This window comes from Macaca mulatta, chromosome 12 (assembly GCF_049350105.2).
Source record: "Macaca mulatta isolate MMU2019108-1 chromosome 12, T2T-MMU8v2.0, whole genome shotgun sequence".
NCBI classification, from domain to species: domain Eukaryota; kingdom Metazoa; phylum Chordata; class Mammalia; order Primates; family Cercopithecidae; genus Macaca; species Macaca mulatta.
The window spans coordinates 75,904,496-75,927,183 of NC_133417.1; the positions used below are offsets into that span (position 1 = coordinate 75,904,496).

The 22,688-nt window shown below is 40.6% G+C and overlaps 1 protein-coding gene across 1 annotated transcript in view; it reads left to right on the forward strand.

The window, feature by feature from the left end:
- GORASP2 (golgi reassembly stacking protein 2) overlaps positions 1–22,688 on the forward strand; it is a 38,533-nt gene that overhangs the window by 14,058 nt on the left and 1,787 nt on the right. Inside the window, 8 exon segments of the mRNA NM_001261707.2 lie at positions 5,058–5,138; positions 6,401–6,604; positions 7,056–7,142; positions 8,197–8,327; positions 11,521–11,653; positions 13,310–13,433; positions 18,846–18,932; positions 20,297–20,404. Of these exon segments, the coding sequence (NP_001248636.1) occupies positions 5,058–5,138; positions 6,401–6,604; positions 7,056–7,142; positions 8,197–8,327; positions 11,521–11,653; positions 13,310–13,433; positions 18,846–18,932; positions 20,297–20,404 (955 nt within the window).

The window sequence follows — 22,688 nt, forward strand, 5'->3', positions numbered from 1 at the left end:
TGATTTGTGGGAGGCAACATTTGAAAAAATGGTTTGTCTCTCTTTCCTGCTAACATTTTTACAAGTCTTATTTTTTCTTTTTAAGAGTAAAAGGTATTTAATATGGTTGCAAAAATAATGATGTGTCCAGGAATTGGTTAGCTATAAAGATTTACCCTCAGATGGTGATTGCAGAGTTAGGAGGATGAGCTTAAGATTTCTTGGCCTTCTATCATAGGCTTGAGACTTAGCTAGGCATTTCATAAACTTAACTCATCGAATCTTTACGACATTCTTGTGAAGCAGATGGCGTTATCCCTTACTTGCAAATGAGAAAATTGAGGCCCAGAGTGGTAAATAAACTTTACCAAGCTCACACAGCTCATAAGTGGACAAAATCATGGCTTAAAACCAACTCAGTCTGGCTCTAAAAGTCTATTATTTTTTCACTTTATCAAATCTTATGTATTTGTGAGATGGAGTCTTGTTCTATCGCCCAGGCTGGAGTGCAGTGGCGTGATCATGACTCACTGTAGTCTCGACCTCCTGGGCTCGAGCAATACTCCTGCCTTAGCTTCCTGAGTAGCTGGTACTACAGGCATGTGCCAGTAGGCCTGGCTAATTTTTAAAAAAATGCTTGTAGAGACAGTCTCACTTTGTTGCCCAAGCTGGTTTTGAACTCCTAGCCTCAGGAAATCCTCTTACCTCTGCCTCCCAAAGTGCTGGGATAACAAGTGTGAGGCGCCGTGCCTGGCCTTAATTATTAAATTTACAAATTTAACCTGTTCATCGTAAATTGCTTTGATATTTGGCCCAGTAATAAATGTTAAATGGTCTGTGGAGCCAAGTATATATAGACTTTTAGTTAAGATGACTTGAAGAAAGCAGAAGATAAATTAATAATCAGGAGCTCTCATAGGGGATAGAAAGTATTGAAGTGGTAATCTGATGCTTGAGAGATTAGGTGCCAGGAGATTCTTGTCAGTGGATAACACTGCAAGAGAAACTTTGTCAGTGTTTGGTTTGCTATGTTGTAGATCATATTTTCCATGCTACAAAATATAGGAAATTTCCTTTAGGTATATTAGGGTCAAGGAGAGCATTTTTCTAGGGCACCCTCTGCTGACTTCCTAGCAGTAATTAAGATACCTACCTGACGTAATTGTACAGATACTAATGATGTAAATAAATTAAGGAAAGAAGTTAATTTCAAGGGCCATTAGAAACAAAGGAAATCGATGTTAGTAACAAATGAAATAGAAAAATAGAGCTAGGGAAAGGATCAAGTTTATTTTAGAATTCAAAGTTAGCTATTGAATCCTTTTTGAATTATAGGAAAAATACTTCTGATATTGGAAAATTTCCATTTCAGAGAAATAGTTTAAGCTTTATACTGTAAAGTTTATACTTTAAACTTTATAAGGGTGGCCTGATAAGAATCAGCACGTAGGGTCAGCTTTCTAAATGAGTGATTACGTTATTAAAGTGCTGTCTTTGGCCCTTTATAACTAAAAGGTAAACTTCTGGCAGTTTTAGTGGCAAAGTCTGAAATTGATCAGTGACCTAGTTGGGTTCTAGATAAAATGCTATTAATAGTTCTTTGGAAACATTCAGATTCAGAGAATTAGATGATTAGATGTGGACTTTATTAGATGAGAAACTCCACTCTGAGGAGGCGCCTAAGGATCTGTGCTGTTCATCCCCTTTCACACCTGAGACCTTTCACATCTAATTGATAACCAACTAATAGGCATTTCACATCTAGTTAATCTGACTTTGTCCCAAATAGCTGTGACTTGACCTCACTTTTCTTGTGACTCCAGGCAGCCACTTCTTTACCTTTCAGAGTTGCCATTTGAGAAGAAATATGCTATTTTGAGCCCTAGCCATTTTATTTGATAACATGTAGAATATGAAATAACTCCCATAGAAAACTGAGTATACAGCAACTAAAAACTGGGTATGGTGACTTGCTTTGGGATCCTAGTGCTTTGGGAGGCTGAGATGGGAGGATCGCTTGAGACTAGGAGTTTGAGACCTGCCTTGGCAACATAGCAAGACCCCCATCTCTACAAAAAGTTAAAAAATTAGCTGAGCATGGTGGTGCACTAGAAAAAATTTAAAAATTAGCTGGGCATGGTGGTGCACACATGTAGTCCCAGCTACTTGGGAGGCCAGGAGTAAGCTATGAATGCACCAGTGCACTACAGCCTGAGCGACAGAGTGAGACCCTGTCTCAAAAAAAAGAAAAAGAAACTGAAGACATTTAATAAATACTTTTGATATTTAACTTACTTAATTTACAAAAATGATTTGGTCCCAAATTTGCAGGAAAACATAAAAACATGATCAAACAGTTTTAGGGAGTTAGACATTGAACTGTCTATGTAGGGCAACTATTCTTTACTGTAACAAAAGAAGAATATCAAGTTTTACTTCTTCTGAGACAATACTATAATTTGGCTTAAAATAATAAAAGGTAACAACATTAAGAGGTAATGAACAATTCTGATTGACACTGGTATTAGAGGGATGTATTTTAGGAACAATCTGGGTTCCATTTTGAAAGTATTAAAATGACTTGTTACTGTATAAATAGCTGTAGCTTTGTGTATGGTTGAATGTATCTGTCATTTGCTGCTGTTATTTGCAAAACTGACTATAGAACTATTTGGACTATTATAGAAAATCAACCTATAAATATCAGTGCAAACTTTTGTTCTTGTGGAATAGGTTTTTTTTTTTTTTTTTTTTTCCTATTTTGTTTTGTTTTGAGACAGGGTTTCACCCTGTCGCCTATGCCGGAGTGCAGTGGTGCAACCTAGACTCTCTCATCACAGCCTCAACCTCCTGAGTGCAAGTGATCCTCCCAGCTCAGCCTTCCAGGTAGCTGGGACTACAGAAGCACACCCTGATACCTGGCTAATTTTTTTGTAGAAACAGGGGTCTCCCTATATTACCCAGGCTGGTCTCAAACTCCTGGACTCCAATCCTCCTGCCTCAGCCTCCCAAAGTGGCTGGGATTATAGGCATGAGCCACTGCGCCTGGCCATGGAATAGTTTTGACAGCACTTAATAATATCAAGCAGAATAAAAATTCCTTAGGAAAATATTTTGGAAAAAAAATGCAGAATGGATTATATTTGTTTTTTGCTTTTTTGTCATGTTTCTGTTACTAGCTACTAACATTTTACTACTGTACATTTTGAAAATTTGACAGTCCATTATCAAATATGGGATGATAAACATTTGAGTTGTTGAGAAGCTAAGTAATCTTTTTCATTCTATGAACTTATGAATTATATTAAAAGTAATCTCACTCTTTCATTTAAAGGCCAATAAATGTAGCTCTACTCCTTCTTTCTAGCCTTCTGTTGGACTAATAGTTTCAGGATGGACTTTCGGCCGGGTGCAGTGGCTCACACCTGTAATCCCAACACACTGGGAGGCCGAGGCGGGCAGATCACTTGAGGCCAGGAGTTTGAGATCAACCTGGCCAACATGGTGAAACCCTGCCTCTACCAAAAAAAAAAAAATTAGGCTGGTGTGGTGGTGCCCACCTGTAATCCCAGCTACTTGGGAAGCTGAGGCGCAAGGATCGCTTGAACCCGGGAGGTGGAGGTTGCAATGAGCCGAGATTGTGCCACTGCACTCCAGCCTGGGCAGCAGAGTAAGACTCATGTCTCAAAAAATAAAAATGAAAAAGATGGATTTTTGAGTTTCACTTCCACCATTAGGCAGCTACGGAATCATAAGCAAGACACGGTATTTTTTTTTTAACCTATCAAATGAAAGAACTGCACAAAATCCATGGTTTTTAAACCTTCTTGGAGTCATGGAGAAATCCTTTGAGAATCTAATGAAAGCCAGCAATATTAACACCCTGAAAACTGCTTATCCATATAAAAGATTGTGTGTAATTTCAGGAGCTGTAGTATTCCCTGAAGCCATCCACAGACCTCAATTTAAGATCCCTGGATTAGAGGATTTCTGGGTTAATCCTAGTTTTCAAAGTCTATAATTCTCTATTTCTGTCCACTACCCTGTCGTCTAGCTATACATGCTATGATCCTCATTCTTCAGACTCCTGCTTCAGGTGTTTGCTCATATTGTTTTGTCCATTTTCAGATGTCCTTCCTACCCCCTTGACTATCTTTACCTTTGAATGTTCTACCCTCTTTTTAAACCACAATTCATTGTCACTTTTTATGTCTGAAGCTTCTTCTTTCCCTTAGAACCTTATACCAAATAGCCCTTAGCCTGTTTGGTCTTACATTATAGTGATTAGAGGGCTGTGTATGCATTGCCCCTTCCTCTTCTCACCTATTCCTCAACAGATTATAAATGTCTTGACATAGGTGACTATGTGCCTATATTCACTTTGTAACTGAGTGGTGCCTTGCTACTAGTAGTCAAGGAATAATTGCTTGAATTTGTCACTTAATTGTAGTGACTGTCTGCTGTGTCCCCTAATTGCTGAGAGGATTAGCCCCTTTCTCCCCAAAAAAAGGAGAAAGTGGTATGGAAATAGAACCACAGAGGGAAAACCTCGTATAGAAGATGAACCAGGCCCGCTGCAGTGGCTCACGCCTGTAATCCCAGCACTTTGGGAGGTTGAGGAGGGTGGATCGCTGGAGCCCAGGAGTTCAAAACCAGCCTGGGCAATAAGGCGAAACCCTGTCTCTACAAAAAATACAAAAATTAGTCGGACATGGTGGTGTGCGCCTATAGTCATCCCAGGTACTCGGGAGGCTGAGGCACGAGAATCGCTTGAATCGGGAGGCAGAGGTTGCAGTGAACCGAGATTGTGCCACTGCACTCCAGCCTGGGCAACACAGGTAGAGTCTATCTCAAAGAAATAAAATAAAAATATAAATAGAAGATGAACTTAAAGAAAGGGTAGAGTTTAGGGAGCTGGACAGGCATTATTGGGGAGAGATGAAGAGAAATGAGAGAAGTAGCGTATACTATATTTCATTATTAATGAAATTGGTCTATTTTTACTGAAAAGAGATACTCGGCTTACAATTTTCACCTAAGCTTTACATTTTTTATTTTTGTTGTTTTTGTTTCCGCAGGTACAAGAAAATTCCCCAGGACACAGAGCTGGATTGGAGCCTTTCTTTGATTTTATTGTTTCTATTAATGGTTCAAGATTAGTAAGTTCAACTTTTTGTAGTTTTGTCTATAGTATTTGTAATATCTCAAAAATGGAATTTTTTAGATGATCTGAGATGGGTGTTTATTAGTTACAATCATTCTGTATAGTATGATGCCAGTTTATAGAAATAATCATGTATTAAAAACATTGAAATATCTAGAATATTATACCTTATGCTCCACTGATTATCTTAGGGAAGTCTCCAGAATCAGTGGAGTCTTTTATATGTTAAATATTTAATTTTCATAAGCAGAAAGAAATAAGATGTAAAAGATTGCTTTTTAAAGATGTCAGACTTCTGTTGGTTATTGACAAACGAATTAGTAGAAAGATTCATTCTCTCATCTCATTCTCTCAAATTGTCAGTTCTCTTGGTGCTAAGTTTTACAATATACAAATAATGTTATTAGAACCAGACAGAGAGACATGCTCCAAAGTACAAAATTAAAACCACTTTTTATACCTTTTTTAGAGTTTACCCATAATAAAGTTCTAAGATAAGGAAATTACATAATCTCAGCAGATTCTTAGGACAGTAGCCACTTGGTTTAATTTTTTATAACAGTCTGAAGTTTTTGTTCATTACTTATAACATCTCTGACATACAAATAAAGGCCAGATGTTGGCCTTTATTTATATGTCATCTGGCCTTTATTTATGAGATGAAATACTTAATATACTGTTTCTACTTTCTAAATAAAGTATGTAGTTAGAAATAGAGTCCAAAATTAAGGCCGGGCGCGGTGGCTCAAGCCTGTAATCCCAGCACTTTGGGAGGCCGAGACGGGCGGATCACGAGGTCAGGAGATCGAGACCATCCTGGCTAACACGGTGAAACCCCGTCTCTACTAAAAAAAAAAATACAAAAAAAAAAAAAAACAACAAAATTAAACGTTAACCCCAGTAAATGTTTTAGATTTTTATAATCAAAGTTATCACAACTTCGTTAGTAATGTGACTTTTTATGGCATATTTTGTTTTTACACATTGAAGCCCTAGATCATTCTAAATAATGTTGGGTTGCAAATTCCATAATCCATAGTGAGCTATTAGAAAAAAGTCAGTTTCAAGTTGTTGCTAACATAAGAGTTGTTCTTAATTTCGTGACATTCCTTTTACATAGGAAAATTTAAATGGTGAAACCTTTGTTGAATGTTTTATTTATGTTGATTATTAATATTACTCTTTTAGGGCCATAGGATGCTTAAGCTAACATTAAATTTTTATTTACTAAGGAATGTGATTTCTATATGTTCACAGAATAAAGACAATGACACTCTTAAGGATCTGCTGAAAGCAAACGTTGAAAAGCCTGTAAAAATGCTTATCTATAGCAGCAAAACATTGGAGCTGCGAGAGACCTCAGTCACACCAAGTAACCTGTGGGGCGGCCAGGGCTTACTGGGAGTGAGCATTCGTTTCTGCAGCTTTGATGGGGCAAATGAAAATGTTTGGCATGTGTTGGTAGGTATCAACTGTGAACTGTTACTGGAGGTTCATGAAGCAGTGTGGAAAGATGTTTTAACAATGGTTGTTTCTGGCTTAATAAGATTATAAGGATATTATTATTAGGCAATTTTTACCAAAAATCAGCATTCATTGCTTTTTAAATGTGGAACAATTTTTTTTTAAGTTGAGGAAGAGAAGGAAATGTAGAAGTTCAAGAACTTTTTCTAATGATTTATTCATTATGAGATGTGTTAGAGTAGATAGCTACAAAAATATTTTAAATATTAAATATTATGTAATTTTTTTGCTCAGAAGTTTAAAATATATTCTGTAGTTTCTGACATATGACACATCTCTAGCAAGATAGAAGTATACAGATTTAAAAAATCAATATAATTAAAAATTGTGACTAAACCTTGGAAGATTATATATGCTAATTTTAGGGTATGTGTTTGTGTCATTCTAGGAAGTGGAATCAAATTCTCCTGCAGCACTGGCAGGTCTTAGACCACACAGTGATTATATCATTGGAGCAGATACAGTCATGAATGAGGTAATTCGTGTGTTTGTTCATAGTGAAAACTATATAAAATTTTCTCATCGATGCTTGAGTTGGGAAAGATATTTGCATGCTTTGCATTTAGAGTTAAAGTTTCAGTCTTTGCCGATCAAGAATAACTTATGCCTCAGGGTGTTAAATGGAACATCTGGTAGGTGTCTTATTAGGTATAGCTGTGAGGGAAAACACATACTGTGTGGCAATTGCACAGATTTTGTGTGTAGTATACAGAAATCTCTGCATACCTCAAGTCTAAATCAAATTCTCATTTTCAATTGTTCATTGATTTCATTTGCTCTTCCCCTTTTTGTTCAGTGACAGCATTCGCGCAGCTATAGTAGATCCTTTTCCTTGTCTGTTAGCTAGCAGAAGTATACATTGCTAAATCAAAAATGAGAGAAAAGGCTGGGCACAGTGGCTCATGCTTGTCATCTCAGCACTTTGGGAGCCTGAGATGGGAGAATTACTTGAGCTCAGGAGTTCGAGACCAGTCTGGGACCTTGTAGTGAGACCTTGTCTCTACAACAAATACAAAAATTAGCCAGGCATGGTGGTGCATGCCTGTAGTCCCAGCTACCTGGGAGGCTGAGGTGGAAGGATCACTTGAGCCTGAGAGGTTGAGGCTGCAGTGAGCCAAAATCATGACACTGCATTCTAGCCCAGGCAACAGTTAGAGAGACCCTGTCTCCAAAAAAAAAAAAAGAGTGAGAAATAAGGTGCCCAGACAACCAGGTCTTAATAATGGGAAGTAAAAGCAGAATATGTAGAACTTGGGTATAAAAGAATTGTACTAAGAGTGCCAACTAGATCTTAAGGAACTGGCCATAAAGCCTTGTATGTAGTAAGTAGGCTTTGCTTGAATTAATATATTGAATTAAACGTGCTTGGTGTATTGGTTTTAAGAAGTGATTTTTATGTCTAGGGCAGGGCCCAGAATCCATATTTTTTTCTTAGGTTTCTCAGGTGATTCTGATAGTAGCCAGGTTTGAGACACACTGTTCCAAAGTACAGTAACATGAAACATTTTCCTCCTGTGACACTTTTGCAGTCTGAAGATCTATTCAGCCTTATTGAAACACATGAAGCAAAACCATTGAAACTTTATGTGTACAACACAGACACTGATAACTGTCGAGAAGTGATTATTACACCAAATTCTGCATGGGGTGGAGAAGGCAGGTAAGGTCATTTTTTAGACTAAGTTATTACTGCTTAAACATACCAGTCAGATATGTTGTAAACATTGTTTTTATTTTGAAAGAAGTTATTGGTTTATTGTAAGACTCCTCTTAAAAAAGGGAAGAGCTAGTCTAGAATATTGAAATCAATTTTTTTAAAGTACATATCTAAGGAACATAGTATACATACTATAGTCCTTTTCTTTACTGACCTAAGAGCTAACAGCATTTCTTTTTTAATTTGAGAAATTATTGAACATAAGCCATAATTATAGAAAAGCCTAGAATTTGGAAACTTTCCACATGTTTTCAAAAGTTCTAATCCCATGCTGGGAAAAGGATAACTTAGTTGCTGCAGGCAGGAAAAGCCTCCATTTGCTCACAGTATCTTTACCAACACTACCTGAGATTCTCCAGCTGAATGTTTTGCCACAAGTATTCTAACTTGTTGCAGTTTGAGAAAAGTAAGATAGATGTGTCATCCAAGAGTCTGGCCTATCTGGGGCAGTACTTGATCAAATTGTCATTGTCCATTGCCCAGGTTTGTAAATGCCCAGAAATATGATCTACTCGAGGCATTCAAAATTTATTCATTAGAAGAGGCACTTCCTCATATAAACTAAATTTGCAGAGAAGCTGCTGTATTTATTTGAATAGCAAATTTTCAGTTTGCAGTAGAAAAATACCCCCTCTCCAGTTAGAAGAATACTCAAGTCAGATTAGTACCACGGGAGTGCCTGGTAAGCATGGAATCAACTGGAGGAAGAGATTCTGTGGACAGTCAAGACCAACGGCAAAGAACATCACATATTCTTTCATTTTTAATTATGTTAACTAAATTTGGCTACATTCTTTGGAAGACATTTTTTCTTTTGATGTGTTTAATACTGTCAATTGGCCATTGCATTAGCTAGGCCCATACAGAACATTTTCCTCAGTCTGCCTCTGACCTTGCATCTGGTCTTTTTGTGCCTCTTTAATTCCTTCCTCAGAGGCTGACCACATTTCATTTATTAAATCTTATTTCTCTTAATTTCATTCTTAGGCTATCTTTACGTTTGGCCAGGGTCTTGCTGTTGCCTCAAGTGCATTGTCTATTACCACTTAATTACTTTGATCAATAAGCACCTTGTTTTCAAATGTAGCTACCCCTGAAAGGCCATAATTGGTTAATATAAATTATTTAATCTAAATAATATAAATTATTTCTCTAAATCTATGTGAGATCCAGTCTAGTGAGAATTGCAGGGTTTTGTTTGTTTGGAGACAGGATCTTGCTGTCTCCGCTGGAGCACAATCATAGTTCACTGCAGCCTTTAACTCCTGGGCTCAAGCTGTCCTCCTGCCTCAGCTTCCTGAGTACCTGGGACTACAGGTGTACACACTGTACTCGTTTAATGTAGAAACTCTTTTTTAGAGATGGGGCCTTGCTTTGTTTCCCAGGCTAGTCTTGAACTCCTCACTTCAAGCAATCTTCCCACCTTGGCCTCCCAAAGTCCTGGGATTACAGGTGTGAGCCTCCATGCCTGGCTGAATTGCAGTTTTGATTGTGAGAGAAGAAGGAACAAATAACCGTAAGATGAAGCATCATTGTGCACGTCAGACTGGTTAAAGAGGAGCTAGGCCTGGCATGGTGGCTCACGCCTGTAATGCTACCGCTTTGGGAGGCTGAGGCAGGTGGATCACTTGAACTCAGGAGTTCAGTACCAGCCTGGGCAACCTGATGAACCCTTGTCTCTACAAAAAATACAAAAATTAGCCGGACGTGGTGGCACGCGCCTGTAGTCCCAGCTACTCAGGAAGCTGAGGTGGGAGGATTGCTTGAGCCCAGGAGGCAGAGATTGCAGTGAGCCAAGATCATGCCACTGCACTACAGCCTGGGCAACAGAATAATAAATTGTCTTGTAAATAAATAAATTAATTAATTAATTAAAAAGAGCTGCAGTTGGCCACTGCCTGCTCACCCAGCCTTTGGTGGCAGTGGAGACAATAGATGGTGTGGCAGGAGAAAGGCACAGAGATATTCATGCATGGCCTACTCCGAAAGTGTCAAGTTGTTTGGGAAATAAAAGCCATCATGATGGAAACATAAGTCGAAACCTGATTGTAGAGAGCCTTAAATACCACGGTCAGGACTTCTGATATATTTTGAGCAGTTGAGGCTGTGATAATTGTATCAGTAGGGGGTTTTGGGTTCAAATGGTAAAAACCAGCTGTCACCATCATAAGCAGGTAACATACTTATTGATATGGATTAGCTCATATAATCAAGGAAACAGCTTAAGAACCAGATGTAGAAAGGACAGGACTCAGAAAACCTCTAGGGATTTAGATAGGAAGAAGTATTTGGCAATGTCATCAGCATTCATTCTACTAAAGCCATTTTTGTTTTTTCTCTGACTCCCAAGGTTTGCAGCCATGGGCAAGAGAAATTGGCCTGGCTTTGACCATGAGCCATGCCCTTGGTTTGGGCAGGGCAGACACTCTGATTGACAGTCCTACCAGCACTGCACACAACAGCAGAGAAGTAATTCCCCAAAGGGAGGAAAGAGAAAGGAATGTTGAGAAGACATCAGACTAGAAAGAAGCAATGTGATCACATCTTACTAGAAAAATGCCTCTGGTGGCAGTGGGAGGATGAAATAGAAGTATGTTCAATCTGGGTTGAACATACATGACTGATTTGTGTCAGGGTTCTGAAAGAGAACTATGGAATGTGTAAATGATGTCATCATGCAGAAGTGCTTAGAGCTCTTCAGTGGAAAGGCTGTATATATGTCATTCATTTAGCAAATAATCATCAAATGTCTGCCATGTGCCAGCAGCTATGGAGGCAGTTAACAGACAAGGTCTCTGTCCTTAAGGATCTTAACATTTTGTTGGGGGAGATAGATAGTAAATAAATATGCAGTGTGTTGGATGGTGATGAATGCTTGAAAAATAAAGGAGTAAGGGTGGTATCCACAGTGGAGGGAAGGGTGCTGTTTTCTGTGGGGTGGTCTGGGACCTCTGCTTAGATGACATTATCTAAAAGAATAGAAATTTGTTTTTATCTTAAAATCTCAAAGAAGGGAGTGCATGTTCAGGGCAACTTGAATCTATGCTCTTGGGTTACCCCCCCTAAAAAAAAAAAACACCTCAAAGAAATACAAGCTGTGATTGATAACAATGTTAAGAAAAAAATGTTTTTATAGCCTAGGATGTGGCATTGGATATGGTTATTTGCATCGAATACCTACACGCCCGTTTGAAGAAGGAAAGAAAATTTCTCTTCCAGGACAAATGGCTGGTACACCTATTACACCTCTTAAAGATGGGTTTACAGAGGTAAGGTCACATTCTTACCTGAATATATCATAAAGTTTTTACCAAAACAAGTCATGTGTTTAGTGTATATGGCAGTAGCACTATGAAATAGGGTAGACGATGAGTTAAGTATTGATTGTGTTAAATTTGAGGTTCCGGTAAGATACCTAGATAGAGGTGAGATACATGAGTCTGGGTTATAGGAAAAAGGACAGGGCTAGAGATGCAGATGTGGGAATCATCAGCAAAGAGAGGGTAATGTAACCCAGTGGCTGTTAGGACAGCTGTACAGCTAGGGACTGGGTCTGGGCGGGTCGCCATCTTGAAAATCTGGATGGGCAGAGATCTAGCAAAGGAACGTCAGCAGGAGGCCAGAGGGAAAACCAAGCTTCAAGAAATCGGACACAGTCGGCCATGTCAGGTACTGCAGAGAAGTTAGGTGAAAGGAGTGAAAAAACCATGTCCTGGGCAAGAGCAATTTCAGAGACTTGCCAGGGGACAAATGCAAATTGCAGGTCAGCAGAGTGAATAGGTAAAAAGGTGCTGCTAGCTGTTGCTTATTGTTTCAAGAAACGATTGAGAAAACAAGGAGAGCTATGTGTGTGGGGGTCATGAGGGGAGTGAAGGGGCTATTATAGGATCAAAGTAAGACTTTTCAAGGAATAAGAGAGATTTGAACAGGCTTATAGGGTTTTTGAATGTTTCTTAAGGAGGCATCTCAGGGCAGTTAACTCTTGTCTGCATAACTAAATAAAAACCAAACACCCAAAAAAGAAAATGCTGCTGTTGTAAAAACAGGGCTGCTGCCACTGTGGTTTTGTCTACACAGTTTGGCCATCTTCAATTCTAGAGGAAGGAAAGAAGAACTGCTGAGAAGTTTCACCTCCAACATTGGCTCATGGCCAGAGCCAATATGGTTACATGTTCAGACCCCAGCCACCATATCCACTGGCCCTAATCAGGGCTTTCCCAGTTGAACCTCTTTGGGTAGTCTGAGAAGATGAGAGAGTGACTAGCAGCTAGGCAAAGGGTGGGAATACAGGTTGTCTCGGAATGTACTGAAGGGCACTGGAGCTGCTGCAGACGGTGGATTATTCAGAAATGAAACCACCCATCTGTAGAGTCCATATAGACTCCTTTTTTTCTTCTCCTGAAAAGTGGAGATCTGCCTGCTACATTTATTCACTGATGAGAAGAATATTAAATGCACTCATGAGGTTGGAAATCTTGAGAAGTCTATCATGTATTAAGACTTCCAGCTGATTTCTTTCCTGAGCAGTGAAAGTTAAAACAAATAAACCAGCTGGGAATTCAGACAGAAGAGGAAAGCAGTGGTGGTTTAAAGGTTGAATAAAATGATTTCCAGGTGGTAAGGAAAGAGGAGAGAGTAGAATCTCTTCTAGTGTGGAAGTATCAAGAGCAGTGTGTGCAACTTGGGGTAGAAGCCATGTGTCCCAAGACTAGAAGTGACAGGACAGAGAGATGCTTACAGTACATGGGCCGTGACATGTACCAAAATTAGGAGGGAGGGTCTGGAGGCAGATGTGCCAAATGAAGCTTATGACAGCTCATATGTGAACCAAATATGTATCTGCAGGGCAGGTAAGAGCCAATATTTATATTTTCTTTTAAATAAACTTAAGTAATCTTCGTGTTTTTTTTTTCTCTTTTTGGAAGGTCCAGCTGTCCTCAGTTAATCCCCCGTCTTTGTCACCACCAGGAACTACAGGAATTGAACAGAGTCTGGCTGGACTTTCTATTAGCTCAACTCCACCAGCTGTCAGTAGTGTTCTCAGTACAGGTGTGCAGAAAAATATATTCTGTTTTGAGTCTATTTTATGTAATATTATTGCATAGAATTTTAAAAATTGACCAGACACAGTGGCTCACACCTGTAATCCCAGCACTTTTGGAGGCCAAGACTGGAGGATTGGTTGAGCTCAGGAATTCTAGACCAGCATGGGCAATACAGTGGAACCCTGTCTCTCCAAAAAAAATTTTTTTTTAATTAGCCGGTGTGGTGTGCACCTGTAGTCCCAGCTACTCGAGAGGCTGAGATGGGAGGATTGCTTGAGCCTCGGAGGTTGTGGCGGCAGTGAGCTGTGATTGTGCCACTGCATTCCAGCCTGGTTGACAGAGTGAGACCCTGTCTCAAAAAAAAGAATTTAAAAAATTAATGCCAGTGTACCTTGAAAACTACATATATACTCTGTGTTGACAGGTACTGGCTGTGAAAGCTTGTTCTAAATCACCATGTGGATACACATGGGGCTTAAAAGTCTTCCCTGCATATTTTAGACCCTGAGCTTTCCTTAGATTCTACAACTTGTAAAGCCAGAACTCTTGACTTGAAATTCTGTTTAACTGCTCTGGTTACTCAACACATTTGCGTGTTTCTGAAGTAGTAGGCACTGGGGATGCAAAAGTGAGTAGGAGCTCCTTTCTGAGGAGCTCAGTCTTGCTTAGGGGACATGTGCCTGTCTCCTTCCTTTTCTTTTTTTTTTTTTTGAAACAGAGTTTCACTCTTTTTGCCCAGGCTGGAGTGCAATGGCATGGTCTTGGCTTACTGCAACCTCTGCCTCCCGGGTTCAAGCGATTCTTATGCCTCAGCCTCCCGAGTGTCAGGGATTACAGGCACGTGCCACCATACGGCGACCAATTTTTGTATTTTTAGTAGAGACAGGGTTCGCCACATTGCCCAGGCTGGTCTTGAACTCCTGATCTCAGGTGATCTGCCCTCCTCAGCCTCCCAAAGTGCTGGGATTACAAGCATGAGCCACTGTACCCAGCCTCTTTCCTTTTCTTCATCCCTTGTTCTACCTGATATAGTCCTTTTTGTTTATTTTGTGTTTTATTTATTTATTTATTTTTGATAGCTTTCTAAAGATAAAATGCATATTACCATACAATTCACCTGCTTAAAGTATACAATCCAGTATTTTTTTAGTGTATTTGTTGAGTTGTACAACCAATAACCTCAATCAGTTTCAGAATAATTTATCACATCAAAAGAAACTCTGTACCCATTATCAGTTTTTCTAAAGTTTTTAGTTTTCATGTTTTTGTAGGGATGGGGTCTCTCTGTTGCCCAGGCTGGTCTCTAAGTCCTGGCCTCAAGTGATCATCCTGCCTTGGCCTCCCAAATTGTTGGAATTACAGGTGCGAGCCATGGCTGCTAGCCTCATTATTACCTTTTGTTCCTGGGCTCTCTTAAATATTTATATTCACAATTTGTTTATATCCCACTTTGTTCTGTAATGGACTTAAAACAGCCTACCAAGATGCAGTAGTAAGGTTGACAGTTTGGTGTCTATAATTGGTCTCCTAGGTTCTCATCCCAGCTCTTTAGTCCTGGTTTTATTTCTCCAGATGAAATTTAAAATTTCAAACTTATACAAAAGAGCTGGAATTGTATAATGAACCCCATCACCCAATTTTATCAATTATCAATATTGGGATATACTTACCTTTGCCTTCTTTGCTGGTTTTCTTTTTTTCCAGCTTTATCGATAAATAATTTGCATGCCATAAATTAATTCACAATAAGTAAACAACTAAATAATTTTTAGTATATTCATAGAATTGTGCAGTCATCACCACAATCCAGTTTTAGAATACTTCCTAGATGAAATTAAATATTAATGTCATCAGTCTCTAATCATAGAGTTGAAAGGGAATTTAGAGTTTATTTCATTCAAGCAGTATAAGTCCTTTTTATGATATTACAATTTTTTGCCTACATCTCATCACATAATTCTCTGGTTTATTCCTGAATAGACTTAGTAAGGGGTAGGGTAGTGTACTTCCCAAGGCAGCAGCCCATTCTGAGTCTGAATTACTCGTATTTGTTTTAGAGTAAGCGTGTTCCAGATGCTTTTTTTTTTTATTATTGTACTTTTTATTTTTTAGATAGAGTCTCACTCTGTTGCCCAGGCAGGCTGGAGTGCAGTGGCACTATCTTTGCCCACTGCAACCTCTGGCTCCCAGGTTCAAGCAGTTCTCCTGCCTCAGCCTCCCCAAGTAGCCATGATTGATTATAGGCACGTGCCACCACACCCAGCTAATTTTTGTATTTTTAGTAGAGATGGGGTTTTGCTATGTTGGCCAGGCTGGTCTCAAACTCCTGACCCCAGGTGACCCACCCGCCTCTGCCTCCCAAAGTGCTGGGATTACAGGCATGAGCCACTGTGCCCGGCCCTTTTCTTTGAGGCAGAGTTTCGCTCTTGTTGCCCAGGCTGTAGCACAATGGCGCGATCTCAGCTCACTGCACCCTCTGCCTCCCGGGTTCAAGCAATTCTCCTGCCTCAGCCTCCCGAGTAGCTGGGACTACAGGCGTGCACCACCATGCCTGGCTAATTTTTTGTATTTTTAGTAGAGACGGCGTTTCACCATTTTGGGCTGGTCTCGAACTCCTGACCTTAGGTGATCCACCCGCCTCAGCCTCCCAAAGTGCTGGAATTACAGGCATGAGCCATTGCGCCTGGCCCCAGATACACTTCTGATTTTAGGAGATAGTTGTCATGTCTCTTCAAGCCCCAGTTTCTCTTTGACATTTTAAATCTTTTCTCATTACATTGTAGTTATACTTGTATTGTCTTTTAAGCGCATGCACAGAGATCCCTGGCTTATGGCACTGCAGAGAAATGGCTGCTTGACGGTTAAAGACAAATGTAAATAAAGCATGAATTGCTCAAAAGAGACTGAAAGAAATTGACGTCATCCCTTTTGAGTAAATAAATTTAAAAAGACTAAAATATTCTAGCATCATAACACGTGAGGAACAACTTTTTTATGGGCATTTTTCCATCTTCACTTTTCGTTACGTTGCTTGCAAATTAGCCCATACATTGTAACATAATGTAATATAATAGCCCATATAATGTAACTGTAGAGATATAAAAGTAACTGTAGAGAAATAAAAGTATATGTCTTTTTAAACTTTTTTGTGGATTTGAAGATTTCTGGATTATAAAATTTTTTAGAAAATGACTACGATTTTGAAGTGGCATTGATCATTGTGACCTGCTTGATTTTTCTGCAGTGTATCACCTTTTTCCTTTTTTTTTTTTTTTTTTTGAGACGGAGTCTTGCTCTGTCGCCCAGGCTGTAGTGCAGTGGCATGATCTTGGCTCACTGCAACCTCTACCTCCCGGGTTCAAGTGATTCTCCTGCCTCAGCCTCCCAAGTAGCTGGGATTACAGGTGCTCACCACCATGCCCAGTTAATTTTGTATTTTTAGTAGAGACAGGGTTTCACCATGTTGCCCAAGCTGATCTTGAACCACTGACCTCAGGTGACCCGCCTGCCTCACCTTCCCAAAGTGCTGGGATTACAGGCATGAACCACCGTGCGTGGCCCGAGTGTATCACCATTTTACATGCTATGTATTTTATTTATTTGATCTTTCTCCTTTCCTTTTCCTGCCCCTCATTAGAATGGAAATTTCCTGAAGGTTCTGATTTCTGTTTTCTTCATGTTGTAAAGTGCCTCAGTGCCTAGAACAATGTGTAACATACAGTAGGTGCCCCCCAAAAAACTTGAACGAATGACCACACTCAACTGTCCATTCAGCTCCTTTGAGAATCTGATGAAAGTAAAGAACCTGCCTTCCAAAAATTGTTGTATACAATTTTAGGAGCTTCACAGACCTTCTGAAGCCCGTTTATGGGCCCTAGATTTAGAATTCCTGGCTTAGATTTAGTCAGTTATTTTTGAGACTTGTGAATGTATCTATCCTTTGAGAATGAAAAGAGCTGGATGCAGTGGCTCACGCCTGTAATCCCAGCACTTTGGGAAGCCAACGCGGGCGGATCACGAGGTCAGGAAATCGAGACCATCCTGGCTAACATGGTGAAACCCCATCTCTACTAAAAATACAAAGTATTAGCCGGGCGTGCTGGCGGGCGCCTGTAGTCCCAGCTACTCGAGAGGCTGAGGCAGGAGAATGGCGTGAACCCGGGAGGCGGAGCTTGCAGTGAGCCGAGATTGTGCCACTGCACTCCAGCCTGGGTGACAGAGGGAGACTCCGTCTCAAACAAACAAACAAAAAAAAGAATGAAAGAAACTTACGTGAAAGATTTTATTGGGAAATAGAAGAAATTTGCTTAACCAATCCAAGCTGCTTTTATTTTCTTAAAACCGAGATTTCAAAACAAATATTAAAAGATTATAGCATTGCTATTGTGTTTGACCACTTACGAAGTGCACACTCACTAACACTTTGGTACAGACTAGAAAACAGCTTCTTATATTTGAGTGAAATTATACAGTCTGGGAGCTAATAGAGCATTTGCCAGTGTTTCAGTTAGACTTTTTTCTTATTTTTGCTTGCCTCTGAATTCCACAGAAAAGTAGATAAATGAATAAATAATAGACTGCCTGCATGGTTGGTTCATACTTTTAGGCACAATTTATTCCCGCTACCATATTTAAGCAGATCTGTAAGACAAAATCTGGAATCTGTGTGCTAGATAAGTGAAAATGAATGCTAAATAGGTGAAAGATGTGCTTTCATTTATTGTTTCGACATCAGCAAAACCTCGCACTGGGGTAGGTGGTAAACATGATTAGGTGGTATCCTAAGGCTTGTACATGAAGAACATAACCTCCTCAAGCTAACGTTAGTACACATGGAAATGTGTTAGACTTCGAAGGACTGTCACAGAACCTAAGGTCAAAAGGAAATGGACATTCAGGAAGCCAAGTCATTCTCTTCATCCTAGAGGTTCATGTGCTCTTTTGTCTCTTTCAAGCCACCTATGTCATTCTCTTCTTTCACAGACCAGCATTCACTGTTTCACAGGGCACATGGTCCCCCTGCAACCCCCGACTTAACATGGCATCTTAGTTTAGGAGCCCAGTTGAGATTGACTAGAATCCTTGTGTCCCATATACAAATGTCTAAGACAGTTTTCTAATCCAGCCCTGCTTGGGTCAGTTGTAAACCTCTTGTCCAGTGAGCTGGGCTGGGGTGGGACTGCACGGCCTCCTGCCTTCTTGTCACAGGCTCTGGTAACAGCCTTTGTTGAGAGCCATGGGCAGAGTTAGTGGATCTGCAGTAAAGGGTGGTGGACAGTCAGTTGCAGCTGGAAATCGGGACCAAATGAAGACCTGACCACAGGGCAAGAAGGGACTGCAGATTGTCCTAACGTGTTCTGTTCATTTTTTGTCAACTAAATTTGTTAGAGATGAAAAGATTGTGCTTTCTTTTTAGGTGTACCAACAGTACCGTTATTGCCACCACAAGTAAACCAGTCCCTCACTTCTGTGCCACCAATGAACCCAGCTACTACTTTACCAGGTAACCACCAGGGGACTAGAGATGTGGCTGTTGATAACAGTATTACTGATATTTGCATCTTTAGAACAATGAAAAATATTCTACCTATGTCATAACTTTTTATGTCTTTTAATCTCAATTTATCTCTGCAATAAGTTTGTGATAAATGAGAGCTAGGGCAGCTCTCCTTAGTAGACAGGCACATGCCACCACACCCAGCTAATTTTTGTATTTTTAGTAGAGATGGGGTTTTGCTATGTTGGCCAGGCTGGTCTCAAACTCCTGACCTCAGGTGACCCGCCCGCCTCTGCCTCCTAAAGTGCTAGGATTACAGGCATGAGCCACTATGCCCGGCCCTTTTTTTTGAGGCAGAGTTTCGCTCTTGTTGCCCAGGCTGGAGTGCAATGGCACGATCTCAGCTCACTGCACCCTCCGCCTCCCAGGTTCAAGCGATTCTCCTGCCTCAGCCTCCCTGGTAGCTGGGACTACAGGTGCGTGCCATTTACCAGCTAGTTAGCTGCCGAGCGTAGTGCTCCTTACCCTGGCCAGCGGCCACCTGCTGCCCCTGCAGTACCACAGTGCAGCATACGCCAGGAATAAGGAATCTGCAGAAGTCCATTCTCCATTGTCTCCTTAGTGAGGACTTCCTGACAGTCATTCGTGGGAGCCTAGAAGAGAAGGCTTCTTATTTGGCCTTTAGTAGCTCTAACATTAAATTAAATTTTTGTGTTTTTCTCTTCATATTCCCAGTGAAGACCAAGTTCCTTTATCCAGCCAATAATAATCAAATATTATTTTAGTGATCAAATATACTTTCATTGTGAGCGCTTTTAATGTATGACTAAAAGTGTCATTATCCAAGCATATTAAGCCATGAACCAAATATGTGCACACACAGAATGATGAAGCAAGTGTGCTGATACATGGACATGGGAATTTGGGTGAAAGGTGGATTCTTTTTACTACTTTTGCAACTGTAAGTCTGCAAATATTTTTCAGAATAAGAAATTTAAAAAGTCATAGAGACTGTAAACCTCAACCATCAAAGAAAAATTCAGTTTCATTGTCTTCTATATCTACTGAAACAAATCAGCCTTTTCTCCAAGTCACTCGGGCCATCATCATTCTTACTCCAGAGTGTTAAGAGTATTATTTATTTTCATCTTTACCCATTTAGCCACCTAATCTAATCACTTAGGTAGAGAAATATATTTCAGTTAAGTGAAATTTCGTTGCATTATGATTATGATACAAAACTGCTACACATTAGGTGGACTTCTGGTACTGTCACTTAGAAGTGGCTGGGATTGTTTTTAATACACAAGGATTTATTTCTTCCCCAGGTCAAGTGATTTCCCTTTTTTTCTTTTCTGCCTTCTCTTCAGGTCTGATGCCTTTACCAGCAGGACTGCCCAACCTCCCCAGCCTCAACCTCAACCTCCCAGCACCACACATCATGCCAGGGGTTGGCTTACCCGAACTTGTAAACCCAGGTATGTTGCAGATCTCACCCTCCTAGGACTTTCTCTCATAAAAGTTTTATTCAGGAATGCCCATCCTCCTCAATTTTTTCTGAAAAGAGCAAATCAGTTTAACAGATTTCAGCTACTTCGAATAAATATTCATCTTTTTTGTTTAAAAAGCTTAAGAGGATCATGCCTGTAATCCCAGCACTTTGGGAGGCCGAGGTGAGTGGATCACCTGAGGTTAGGAGTTCAAGACCAGCCTGGCCAACATGGCAAAACCCCGTCTCTACTGAAAAAATATAAACATTAGCCGGGCATAGTGGCAAGTGCCTGTAGTCCCAGCTATGCAGGAGGTGGAGACAGAAGAATCACACTACTGCACTCCAGCCTGGGCAATAGAGCAAGACTTAATCTCAAAAAAAAAAAAAAGCTTAAGAGGAAAGAAGAATGTTTCTGAGTCCCTGCTGCCTCTCCTCCTCCTCCCGCTCCTCCTCCTATCTCTGCACCCTGATGGCTTAGCCTCAAAAGCCAGGGTAGCAATAAAGCACAGTGGCGTGGCCCTGCTGCATTGACTTTAATGAAGGTATGCAGGCTGCCTAGTGGAGGTGAGTGAATTCCCCGCCATTCTCTTCATATTTGGAGCCGCTGCCACTGGGGAAGTAGTGGAGCCTGTTGTGCGTAGCCCAAGCCCAGAAATTATGCCATAAAACGTCTCCCCTGCTCAGCTGACTGGGCTTGTATTTTTTGTTTTGTTTAGTTTTTTCGAGATAGAGTCTTGCTTTATCACCCAGGCTGAAGTACAGTGGCACGATCTGGGCTCATTGCAATCTCTACCTCCCAGGATCAAGCCATCCTCTCACCTCATCCTCCCAAGTAGCTGGGACTACATGCACACACCACCACACCTGGCTAATTTTTTGTATTTTTGTAGAGACCGGGTTTCACCATGTTGCCCAGGCTGGTCTTGAACTCCTGGGCTCAGGCAATCTTCCTGCTTTGGCCTCCCAATGTGCCCAGCCAATATTCTTCTTTTTTTAAAAAATGTATATATATAAAAACAAAACAAACGTGAATATCTTCCATTATTTATAAATGCTTTTATACTTAAAACTATGGGAAATGTTAACTGGACATGTCTAAGGTAGCAGATATTCCAAGTGTCTACACTCAGATTTTCTGTCTGAAAATGAAGGAGCAGCGTCCTACGAGTCCGTGTGGTTAATGATCACCCAGCATACCTTAAGCTTTGGGAGGCCTGACTTACTAGGCCATCTCAGTAGTTTGGCCCATCAGTGATGCCAGTGAGTGATCTTACAGCACCATGGTGTGCATCGTCACCGTCTTGTTTCTGTCTAGATGAGAATTACCCCTCTTGTAACACTCAACATCTGTATATATTCCTTAACCTACTTAGTTTTCAGGCCAAAGGTTTAAAAATGAAGTACTAGGCCAGGCACAGTGGCTCATGCCTATAATCCCATCACTTTGGGAGGCCAAAGTGGGTAGATCACCTGAGGTCAGGAGTTCAAGACCAGCCTGACCAACATGGTGAAACCCTGTCTCTGTTAAAAATACAAAGAGTAGCTGGGCATGGTGGCAGGTGCCTGTAGTCCCAGCTGCTCGGGAAGGTGAGGCAGGAGAATCGCTTGAACCCAGGAGGCGGAGGTTGTAGTGAGCTGAGATCGCACCACTACACTCCAGCCTGGGTGACAGAATGAGACTCTGTCTCAAAATAAATAAATAAATAAAAATAAAAATGAAGTACCAGTAGTAGTCAAACTACCATTTACTGTCGCAGCGCTCACCCCACCTTTTGTGCCCTGTATTCTTGGCTCCTCCTCTGCCCCTTCCCTAAATTTGACAGACTCTGAGTAGTTTCACCAGCTGGTGGTTGCCCTGAACCTGTGCTTTATACCCTGCCTTTCCTTTGTTTCTTGAAATAATTCTCCTTTCCTTCATTATGCATTTTAATTTTTTTTTTTTTTTTTTTTTTTTTGAGACAGAGTCTCACTTTGTTGTTCAGGCTGGAGTGCAGTGGTGTAATCTCATTTCACTGCACCCTCCACCTCCTGGGTTCAAGCAGTCCTCCCACCTCAGTGGCGTTGTAGTCTCTAGTAGCTGGGACCACAGATGTGTGCCACCATGCCCAGCTACTTTTTGTATTTTTTTTAGTAGAGACGAGGTTTTGCCGTGTTGCCTAGGCTGGTCGCCAACTCCTGGGCTCAAGTGATCCTCCCGCCTTGGCCTCCCAAAATGCTGGGGTTACAGGCGTGACCCACCACGCCTGGCCTTGCATTTTAAAATCATCATA